The sequence below is a fragment of the Asparagus officinalis genome, chromosome 2 (assembly GCF_001876935.1).
Source record: "Asparagus officinalis chromosome 2, Aspof.V1, whole genome shotgun sequence".
Lineage (NCBI taxonomy): Eukaryota > Viridiplantae > Streptophyta > Magnoliopsida > Asparagales > Asparagaceae > Asparagus > Asparagus officinalis.
In genome coordinates, this window is record NC_033795.1 from 14,381,267 (window position 1) to 14,393,339 (window position 12,073).

The 12,073-nt window shown below is 35.7% G+C and overlaps 1 protein-coding gene and 1 long non-coding RNA gene across 2 annotated transcripts; one reads left to right on the top strand and one right to left on the bottom strand.

The window, feature by feature from the left end:
* Positions 2,688-9,819, bottom strand: LOC109830342 (COP9 signalosome complex subunit 8). Its single transcript, XM_020397587.1, has 5 exons — positions 9,691-9,819; positions 9,520-9,599; positions 9,173-9,354; positions 3,727-3,834; positions 2,688-3,057 (listed from the first exon to the last, which is right to left on the bottom strand). Exons 1-5 carry the CDS (start codon positions 9,784-9,786, stop codon positions 2,918-2,920), a joined length of 606 nt encoding a protein of 201 aa, XP_020253176.1. The 5' UTR covers positions 9,787-9,819; the 3' UTR covers positions 2,688-2,917.
* LOC109830343 lies at positions 10,779-12,073 on the top strand. The gene is made up of 3 exons (XR_002244269.1): positions 10,779-10,816; positions 10,993-11,086; positions 11,958-12,073. It is a non-coding gene; the product is annotated as an uncharacterized LOC109830343 (long non-coding RNA).

Genomic DNA, 12,073 nt, shown 5'->3' on the forward strand with positions numbered 1-12,073 from the left:
ATTTTATGCTTCATAACACCCTAAAACTAGATTTTGCATATCTATTTCATTAGTGACTAACCGGAGCATCAGAGGATACATCGGAGAAAGCAACTCCGGTTCTCTAATGGTGTTATTTGTGCAGCAATCTTCCTCTCTTTTGTTGATTAGCCATCAAAGAAGATTAAGGAATCTTGAACTCTTCCAAATATCTAATTATCCCCACAATTAACTATCTAACATAAATAGTTTGGCACCTATAGTGGGACCTCTTTTTCTTCTTTTGATATTCGGTTCCAAACCCTAGAGAAACTTCCAACTTTGGCTGTCACTCAAGTTGGATGAATCCACTCAATGATAGCTCAATCTCTCCGATAGCAGTTCGTTTCGTTCACAAACGAACTCCTCAACCTTCCCTCTCAGCCTCCATCATCTATCACTCCTCTCCATGAAAAGCAACATCAATATCCATGACAACATCAACAACACATGGAGGCGACAAGCGAAAGCTCGAGCCTCGACTCAGAACAGGCTGCACGCAAGGTCGCGAGGTGTGTGACACATCTACACGACTCAAACCCCAGTGACTAGGGCTAAACCCCTCTGCAACCAACTGGGCACCTGCTTATGACCGAATATTTAACATAGTTGCCGACATCATCGGAGGTAATAGCCCTTTCGCTACTTGGATCATGAACCCCCCTGTCCAAAATTCAAGATGCTACACATCGAGAAGTACAAGGGAGAGTGCGTCCCGCTCGATAATGCGTAGAATTTCTACAACATGATGAACATGCAGCATGTGAGTGGCCCGGTCATTTGCAAAGCCTTTCTTGTCACTCTTAATGGTGGCGCGAAGATGTGGTGGAATTTGCCAGATAAAAAAAATCCATCCGCAGCTTCGAGCAACTTAACTAGATGCTTGTGCATTATTTGATGGCAGATATAGAAAAAAAAAGCATCATCCTCTCTCTCCTGCTACAAGTTAGGCAGTGTGAAAACAAATATTGAACTAGACGAAAATAATCCCATGATTATATAACCTCAGGACTATAATCCGGGAATACGTTACCCACAATTCTGGGGATAGAAAAACAACCGTGGCCATATGGTGTTGGAGAGATAATGATGAGAATGGAGCTATAATGGGCAGTTACTAGATGGTTAAGGAGTTGAGGGTAGAAAATTTTCCAGGATTCCTATTAGTTTTTTTTTCATGAAGGCTCTTGATAATAATGTTGGTAGATAATTCTTTAGGACCTTTTTTTGGGGGTATATTTCGTTTTAGGGTCTGTTCGTTTGTTTTCTAAATACCAAGAAATGGAAATGGAAATGGTAAAAATCTCAAAACTCACCATTTCCTCCATTTCCATCCCTAAAACTCACCCACAACATCCAATAAAATATTATTTTCATCCAACAACTCATCCACATCATCTAATAAAATATGATTTTCATCTAACCACTCATCCATCACATCTAATAAAATATTATTTTCATCTAACAACTCATCCATCACATCTAATAAAATATTATTTTCATCCAAACATCACTCAACTCATCTCTTCTCATCATTTCAAATCACTCACATCATCCAATAAAATATTATAACAATTCACCTCATCTCATTAACATTTCATTTCTTCATTTTCATCCCAAAAAGTTATGAAAACAATTTTCTTAATCTTTCTTCACATCACCCAATAATACAATGACAACTCATCTCATCTCATTTCATTTCTTATTTTTAAGAATGAACCGAACAAAAGAAAACAAGAAACTACAGGAAATATGTTTCTTATAATTCATTTCCTTATTTTTTTTTCGCCAACCGAACACTCCAAAACTAGTTTTCTTAAAAAATCACAAACATCATCCAATAATAAGGTGACAACTAACATCATTTCAATTTTATTTCTTTGATTTCCTTCTTTTTTAGCCAACCAAACACTCCAAAAACAATTCTTCATTTTAATAGTTTTCCATTTCTTTGATTTCCCTCTTTTTTTTAGGCATACGAACAGGCCCTTATTGAAAACGAAGCTCATTTACCCAAAAATAGGGCTTTGTTTATAGTTGTGTAGATAAATAGAGATAGATTTTTTTTTCTTTTGTTGATTGTATGCATCTTCCTTTAAATAAAATAGACCAACAGAAAAAAAAAAAAAAACACTAGTCCGAATCCAAAGTGAATAGACCAAACCAAACCATACTGACCGAACTAATATCAGTCAATTTGACTCAGTTTCAGTTAACCATAAGATTCGGTTTTATAAATATTTGTAAAACACGATTGAATCAGATAGTAAAAATTTGAAAAACACCATGAAATCTACCATCTGCCCACACTTTACATGTCATTTTGTATCAGAACATCTGCCAGTATCAAATGCAATAATCTCTCGTTTTTTCCGTAAATGCCATTTGCCCTTCCGGAAATATTGGCTCCAGCGTTTCTCATAGAAACCTTCAATATTTTTGTTCCCACCTTGTCCGCAGTTTTTTCGAGCTTTATCAAGTTCATATGCATCTTTAACTTCAGAATCTCTCCAAAGTACAAAACTTTATCTTCCACAATCATTTATCAGGAACAAAATGACTGCGTCTAAGTGTGTTTGTTCGTTGGAGATGCTTGGCTGTACTAACATTTACTACAGACCACTATAACAAAAACAAATCACACAAATTTATGCTACCACAAACTCGTCTTAAACTCTTTCAAAGCCGCATCGATACAAACAATTGCATTCATTGTGCACAGTAAAACATTAGCACCAATTCCTCAAACCATCAACATGAGAAGAAAATTCTGCTTAGTTTCCTGAATATTTCTCTCTTCCAAAATCAAAGTATCATTCTTAAGTAAAAAGGGGTAATAAGCCATACACCTTCAGGCACAAAAAGAAGGGTTTTTCTTGAGAATTCACAGGGAAGAAAATCAGTGCTCCAAGTGGTAAACGTATTCAGTAAGGCGCTGTAATTTGCTGGGGTCTAATTTCTGCTGCTTGACGACAATCGGTTTCCTCACCGTAAGCATGTTGGAGGATGAATCTAAAGTCCAGCCATGTTGAAGTGCATCTGCAATCAAATATGAAGCACATATACAAGAGTTAAGCAGCAGCCAACAAAATGGAAGCTTGAAGAAGTAGAAGTGGAAATAGGTGTTGTCAGATGGTGATGCTTCAGAACATCAGAGGTAACAAATGAAAGCATGGTTTATATACAGTTAAGTTTCACAAAACAATCCTGAACGGTTTTAGGGGTTCTGCATATAAGACTTAACATAAACTATTTTTATTGGAGGAAAACATGATAAGCATCTACATTAGCCAAAAAGAAACTCAAAGGACTCACAAAACTATATGATAACTTTATATAATACTTGAAAGTTCATACTAGTTATCTGATAATAATGCAAAGTTCATGATAGTTTACTGACTTAATATGAAATTCATGATAGTTTTACCTTTTATAAAACACAAACAAAAGTTCAAGGTACTAACCTTCATGGGGTAGTGCTCTTAATGTTTTCGCATTTTCTTGTTGAATTTAAAGTTGATGATATTTTTCTCTAAAACAAATAACTTATGTACGCAAAAGTTCAAGTACACACATTTACTCTCCCTTACCAAAAAAGAGATTAGATACACAGAAGGATGTTCTCTAATAGCCGTTGATGTTAATTATTGTCCTGATCACTTCCAAATGAATTGAAAACACATTTCAAGGAAAGTGATAGAAGAATACATTTTGTGGCATCATCTTCACTCATCCCCATAAAATGGGCTGCATCAGCAACCGTAATTGTTGAATATGCAGACTGCAGCAGCTGGAACATTCGCTTGGTATAGCTCTCTGCAGCATTTAAACAGTTAGAACTTGAAAATCAAAGCCAGACAGCAAGAAACTTGTAATCGTAGATTAAATCAATGGTTCAAAGAATGCAAGGCATAAATCAACAGGCAGAGAATATATAGCATTATCCAGACAGCTGAATATTAAGATCAATGAGGTTTTATTCGAACACCAAATTTGCACAGGTCCAACTGTGACACAAAGTCAAGCACGAATTACATGTCTACTGCCACAACATCCATCTAAGAGACTCTTCTTTGGTATGCTTGAGCTACAGATTCAACTTAATTTATCAGAATAGTCATTCTGATGAATAGTCGTAGAACTATACTTGAAGACCAAATGGGGAAGTTCTAAACCCTCATCTACTGGTGATGAAACCTCTAATCAACAATATCAAATGCTTTCTGTTGAATGCAAAAAAAGGACAAACTGGATAGGAAAAGAGGAAGAAGATGAATAAAAATCAGTATTAGTTGTTGGAAAACAAAATAAAGAACAGAACCACAATAAGGACACCATTTATGCGAAATAAACACTTTCTTCTGTGTGAAGATAATTGCAACTTCCATCCTACATTATAGACTTGTTGTTAATAGTATTTTAGATAATACAGAAAAAGAAAGAGGGAAATAACTGCTGCCTGTTTGTGCATTATATAATCATAAATGTTGATTGTATGGCTTCTGCCTTCCAATTAAGGTGGTAATAGTTGTTATGTCATGACCTACTTCATTTTCCTTGATAGCTTGTGGTTTTTAAAATAGTTTGATTGTTCCCCATCTACGGTGCATGAATATGGGTACGGGTACGGGTACGGGTAGGGGGTAGGGACACAGCAAATTTGCCAAAGGTAGAGTACAAGGACACTGCTATATAAATATTTTATATATACATATATTATATATTGGAATTAATAATTTATATGAGATCAATGATGAGAATTAAAAGTCCTCTAACAGTTTTACATTTCTTTTATTACATGGATTATAAATTGGAAAATCACCGGTTATTAAACTAGACATCCAGATGACCCTTCAAAATCATAATTCAAAACCCTAACCTATGTCTAACGAGTTTCAAGAAATGGGTGTGAAGTGTAGGATATATGTCCAAAAAATGTTTGACAAGCGTTTTAAATTCAAACATGTATTGTATAATTGAGTACATGCCCGAATAAATGAATGCATTCATGCAAGGAGTACCCAAGGAGTTTGGGTACGGGTACGGGTATGTGTCGGGTACGGGTACGGCTTCAGATTAGAAGTACCCAGGTAACATTTATCTTCAAGACGCTGTGGCTGAGAAAATCCAATGCAACATAGAGTCAAGTAATCTCCACCTTGCATTAAGTTTGCAGATGACATATTGTGCAAAGAAGAGAACTCAGTCATTGGATCCTTTTATTGATCAGGTTCCTAACATGTCCCATATCTTCATGGTTTTACTTAAAGACACATATGCAAGGTGTAAAACTAAACAAAGTGAGTTGCATGATATTTGTGTTCAACTTATGGGTTAACAATCCCCAATCCAAAGTGGAACCATGAAATGAAGTCTATTACTCATACCAACAAAATTTTGTCTGTGGTTAGAAAATAAAGTAAGAGCATTAGCAATCTTATTTATATGTTTCTGTGTCTTGGATATCATATCACCGTCTTGTTAACCAAAAGTTGCTTAATATTTCAGAAGGTAATTGATGAATTCAATTTAGGTGGCTAAAGATGGAAACCAAGGAACCAAAAATCAATTTATTAAGTACAACAGTGATCACTGTAGCAGTTAGTAACATGATAGGACGTCGAATTAAGATTGGGAAACAAAGTGGAAGAACACTCTAGCACAGGAGATGGAGAAAAGAAACCAAATGCTACACGTGGGACAATCTCAGTTCTGCAGAAATTAAAAAACGGCAGGGGGAGCATGTACACCATCATAGTTGAATGGAAAGCCAATGAAAACCATCAATTGAAAAGAAGCCTATAAAGTAAACAAGGAAAATGAGATTGCCCAGTATACTCCACCGTCATGAGGCTATCAAAACACCCTCAATCCTATCAACTGAGAAGTAGTTTATCTAGCCAAACATAACTGAGGCCAAGACATGCACAATAAAAGAAACTCTCAAAGATATAAAAGACGGTGTAAATAAAAGAGATTTCTGTGCTGAAATCAAAGGCATGTGTGGCAGGCAAGATCCTAATAAACAAAGATGTGGCAATGCTAGCATATAGACATGCCTTGTCTGAAAAACCAACAATTGCGATATCCTATGAAATAGACCAAGATTCCGGATCCTACCACGGAATTGGCATGACAACAAAGATTACACAGGCTAAGCTACATGCATCTTGTTTTTCTCTACTTAAAATCAATTTTTTTTTAATTCAGCTCAATTAATAGCTATTTCATTGCTATAGTAACAACTATCATACGCGTTCTTATGCCTCAATTTATGATCATTTGTGCAATGGTTTAGAGTCTTTAGACTTCAAAGCTTTTCAGCATCTTACTACATAGGTAACTATCACTTTCCTAGTCTCAAAAGCCTTGTGGGATTTCATTCTGAATATGTAGAGTTTACCAATAAATTACACAGATATATGATATATCAATTATTGGTGTGAGCCAATGGTGAACTTCCAATTGTTCATCTGCTACTTAATACTCCATCCTACCTATCCTTATTCACATTCTTTTTTTTTAAGTACAACTAAACTGCTTCCATGCCTTGCAAAAGATTTTTGAACGCCATCACTTTTACCCTTAGCCATTGCTCAAATACTTGACAAACTTAGTTCTACCCTTAGCCATTGCTCAAATACTAGACAAACTTCATCTTTGAAACCATATCCGGCAATCTCAGGGCATGTTTAGAAACATGGGTTATAATCCAAAGTGTTTGGTAAATTTAGTGCATCACAATCTGTTTTTAAATTTTACATGTTTGGCAATATCCCGACATGATCCAATATATCCTTTTACAAGGCTTGCCGCAACTGATATGGTCGTTAAATATCCTTTAACGCTTTTTGGCTATTCTGAGCGACATATCCCCGATATGGCCGATATATCAGCGGTTATATTGGTCAATATATCCTTTTATATGGCTTATCACAAAACAATATACTGTATTTGGCAATTTTTCGACGAGATATCATGACTTTCTCATTATATGAAATGACATTTTGGCCGAAAAATCTAACAAAATATTACAATGTTGATTTGTACTTTTGTTTGTTTTACAAGGTTGATTAGCGTCCTAAACATATATTATTTAGGTTATGTACTTAGATTTCATTAAGTAAGTTGGTATTATATTTTAGTGCATTATACTACCTATGTAAACATCTATTATGTCATTCTGATATTTACCACATATCACCAATATTTCCCCAATATCCGCAATCCGCTATGAATTTTGGTCATCCGATATTTCCCTGATATTTGATATTCAAAACCTTGGAATTGATTACAATCAACCATTTTATCAAAATAACCAAAAAGAACATGACTCAATAAATGGGGCTTGGAAATTTGTGTAATCATGAGGGGGTAAAATTGTCTTTTGGTTGGTGAAAATTCATAGAGTATAATCCACCAAAAAATACATGGGGATACCCTAGCTTAGTTTTAAAGAATTATAATCCAAAATAATCCACTAGCCAAACATCCTAAAGTGGATTATAATCGACAAAAGTGGATTAATGGATTATAATCCACTTTGACCATTTGCCAAACATACTTTCAATCATAATACTATGTTGGGATTATTTTTCAATCTGGAACTCTAGCTCTATTATTCCTTGCTTACATGTTGGCTTAATCTATTCTTCCCACTTTGGTGGCTTTATAACATTAGCTTATTTGCAAGATAATGTCCCCAGTACAAAGTCACCACTTACTTTTTACTGTATGAAGTTCAATACAATACAGCAACAAATGCATCCATAGAGCAAGCATAAAAGAAAGAAGACCTAACAAACGCAACCAAGTTAACCGGATTTAAACACAAAATAACATAGAGTTGAATCAATCATTGGATAATCATCATGTATAGCTCCAAAGGACGGCAAAATCCACAACCAACCAACAAGGCATGGACTTATAGTATGAGCAGAAATTTTACAGCCATTGTACGGAACAATGTTGAAAATAGCGATAACGCATAGCGTAACGCTTACCTCCGGTTAACGCAAAACCCAAAATAGCGTAACTCTTAACGTAGGTTAAATAATTTATTATTATTTAAATATTTTATAGATACATAACATTTAAAATAAAAAAATATGAATAATCATCGCAATTCTCAAAACATATCATCATAAAAATACTATCACAAATCAATATATCATCACAATTTCACAACAAAATCAACCATAACATATCATCATAAAAATACTATCACAAATCAATATATCATCACAATTTCACAACAAAATCAACCATGTTTGCCTTAAAAATCAATCCAAAAGCATAAAATACTTCAAGTTCGAAACCAAATCATAGACATTTTAACAAAACAAGCATTTCTACTTCATAAGTTTTAATAAATCCTACAAAATGAGTCATCCTCCACTAAATCAATCCCTCATACTACTAAAATACTAAAGGAGCAGCGGGAGACGATGACGAGGTTGAAAGGAACAGCGGGAGATGATGATGAGGTCAAATGGAGCAGCGGAAGACGATGACGAGGTCGAAAGGAGCAGCGGGAGACGATGACGATGGCAGCAGGACCGAAATAGAAGAAAAAGAAGACAGAAATGGGTTTTTATTTATTTATTTATTTTTATTTTTTTGATCTGGAGGCGACGACAGCAGGACCAGGACCTTTAGGGTTTTAGACTTAGATGAATTTAACTTATGAAAAGTGGGCTCCACCCACTTAGACTCAATCACAGCCATTGAATCATTTTAAAATCAATCCCAGCCATTGAACAATATAAGCTAAGCTACAAAGCGCCACGACGACGCGTTACGTAGCGTGCGCTATGACCAAAATAGCGCACGTTATTTTGTGCATGCGCTATTTTACACCGCTGTGGCGGTGGGTTAATGCTACGTTACGTTAAGCGCTATTTTGCGCTACGTAACGCACTATTTTCTACACTGGTACAAAATACAATGCGTCCAAAATGCCCAAACACTGGGACAAACTTCTTTCAAAGCTGCCCACTTTAAACTGCAATTTTCCTCTTTCTTATCCCTTCCTCGTAAGTCGGAAACAAACATAGATTCTCATTGCAATTTGCAACTTCAACTGCATCTTTACTAACAAACTAAGAACATAAGTACCAGAAAGTTACCACCTAAAAAGAAAATATTTGCGCACCTGAGAAGGCAGTCACAATGCCAGCAACATCTGCACTCCATTCAAAACCATGAACAGCGCCAAAAACACCAGCATAATCTCTAGTCCAGAGACATTGCCCAATCTTCCAAACTGCCACAATCTCTGGCTGAGCCTCTTTGACATGACTCGGTATCGATTTCCACAAAAACCTAGCGCTATTCCTGCAAGAAAAAAAACCTAAAATTACCCAAAAAAAGAAGAGTTGATTCCCTTCGAAGCAATCTAACCCTAACCAAAACGGCAAACTCTAGCTCTATTCCTCAAAAGTTACCCCAAAAATTACCACAAACTGCAAAAAATAGAGATAAATTACAACGGCAACTCACAGATCGTTGATGTAAAAGTGACCTAAGAGATGGATCGCGTACGGCCACTCGATCTCGAATGCGACTCCCTTGGAGGCAACCTGAAGATGAAATTTAGATCGAAAAAGGGTTAGATTTGTGAAAGTAAAACCCTAGATAAACCCTAGATGGTGGAATTTTGAAATATTTGACCTGCAGCATTAGCTCGTCGCAGATGTCTGCGATCTTATCGTAGGATTCGGAGGCGAGAGCGCCTTGTAGTTGAGAGAAATCGATGGAGGAATCCATGGCGCTGAAGGAGAGTTTGCAGGTCTTTTCTTGTTTTTATTTTATTTATTTATTTATTATTATTATTATTATTTTGGGTAAAAATATGGGCAAAATTTTAAAACAGACCCCTTTGCAAAAATATTCTCAAAAAAAACCTGTTTTGAAAATATTCGCAAAAAACGACATAGTTTTATCCCCAGTGCTGAAACTGGATCGTTTTTTACGAAAAATGTTCTCAAACTTCATGGAAGTTGAACTCTCACGAAATTTTCTCAAAGCAAAACTTTTTACAATAGTTCAACTCTAGTAAAGTTTGGGAACATTTTTCGTAAAAAATGACACAGTTTCAGCCCTAGGTCGTTTTTTAAAAATAAAGTGGAAACGAGTCTTTTTTTGAGAATATTTTTGCAAAAGGGTTTGTTTCTAAAATTTGTCCCTAAAAATATTTGGAATTGGCTGCAAGCTTGTTAATAAGTTGGGATTCTAACGTATTAGACCTTAATTTTGTTGTTAGTTTCTATGGGGCCCTGTATATCTAGATACTTTCTATCGACATCCTATCTATTGAGTATTTTTTCAGAATAGCACAACATGCTTAGCTTTGCCGCATTTATTTAGGGCATCTTTGGCTGATAATTTAAAAAAAAAACTTTATACTAACCCATAGAACTGTGTGTATTTGCCTCTCAACCCAAAAAGCATTAATACATCCAATATATATACAATATACACAAAAATAAATTATAAACCCTAAACTACCCCTGCCTTACTCCTCTCTCCCCTTTATTAAAACCTAGCTGTACAAACTCCATTCTCATCTCCACCTGTAGATCCCGCCTCTCAAAACGATCAAATCCTTTGTCATGGCGAGCTCTGACGCCGATCGGAGAGACGAGGAAGAATCCCACGGCGCCGCCGCCAACGAGGAAGAGGACACCGGAGCTCAGATCGCCCCGATCATCAAGCTCGAGGAGATCATCGTCACCACCGGCGAAGAGGATAAGGAGGAGGAGGAAGATCTGTTTACATCCCTCGGTCTTCATTTCAAGTAATACATTTGTTCTCTTTAATGTCATTTAGCATGATCTCTCTTCTTACTGATGGTCCATTTGATTATTGTTGTAGGCTTGCCATGATAATTATCTTAATCTGTTGAAAGTTTCTTAGTAACATATAGTGATTTATCAGTGATAAAACACAAGAAACCCTCCAGTGCACTTGTAGGACTTTGGATATGGCAACTGGTGATTTGGGAGCACCTGCATATCACAAGTTTGATATAGAGGCATGGATGTCAGGTCACGGACGGTATGGTGAGGTATGTAAAGATGATTACTTTGGAACGCTCCTCATTTTACTTGAAACAGCAGTAACTAAACATAACTAGACAATTTTGCCATCTGTTTTCTAGCTTTCTATGTTGTTTCCAAACTAGTTTCTTTGAGATGCAAAAACCTATAGTTTATCATATACATTAAATTGCCCAGTCATGAAATGCTTCCCTTAGAAACTAGGTGTTTTTTTGGCTTCTTTGTTGATTAGCTTGATTTAGTTTCATGCTTGTTCCTTGTTTGGTGGTGTTTTTTTGGCTTCTTTGTTGATTAGCTTGATTTAGTTTCATGCTTGTTCCTTGTTTGGTGAAATGCCCATTTGGGTTTTTTTTTGGTTTGTTTAGCTTGATTTAGTTTCATGCTTGTTCCTTGTTTGGTGAAATGCCCATTTGGGTTTTTTTTTGGTTTGTCTGCTTGCTTGATTAGCTTGAAAGACTGGAATATCTAGGGTTTTTGAAAGGGTTTTCTGAATTTCTAGGGTTTTTGAAAGATTAGAATTTGATTTTGCAAATTTAGCATTTTTGCAGTCTTACATTTGTTGGTTAATTATTTAGCTGTATGAAAATTATGTTTTGATCCTCCCAGTTTGATTTGTTGACATTCTATGGCGCAAATGGAGTAATTTGCTTTGAGCTAATAGTTCCAAGTTTGTTCATTCTACTGCTATCTCATTCGCTGTATTCTCTTATTATAGTAATGACCATTGTGTTGTTATGACCCTCAGAACAGAGGCGTCGCCTTTAATTGCAACGTAGTCTCCTACAAAGTGTACTATTATGATGCATTTATGTTGTTTAATAATGTTGCATTTTTCAATTTTATACCTTGTATATTACCTCTATTGTTCTTGCCTTGTAGCGCGTTGAGCCTCCGAGATGAGTAATGGGCCAGCTAGAAAAGAAAAAACAAGAAAGAAGAAAGAAGAGAGAAAATTGGATTTAAGTTAAAATTGTTCTGTAATATATGTATTTGAA

Bases quoted from the DNA above. Each gene is read 5' to 3' on its own strand.
- LOC109830342 (XM_020397587.1), bottom strand. From the start codon at position 9,786: ATGGATTCCTCCATCGATTTCTCTCAACTACAAGGCGCTCTCGCCTCC. The intron at 9,355-9,519 runs GTGAGTTGCCGT...TTTTTCTTGCAG, and splicing joins CACTTTTACATCAACGATCT to GAATAGCGCTAGGTTTTTGT. The intron at 3,058-3,726 runs GTATTCTTCTAT...ATTTGATTGCAG, and splicing joins TGAAGATGATGCCACAAAAT to ATGCACTTCAACATGGCTGG.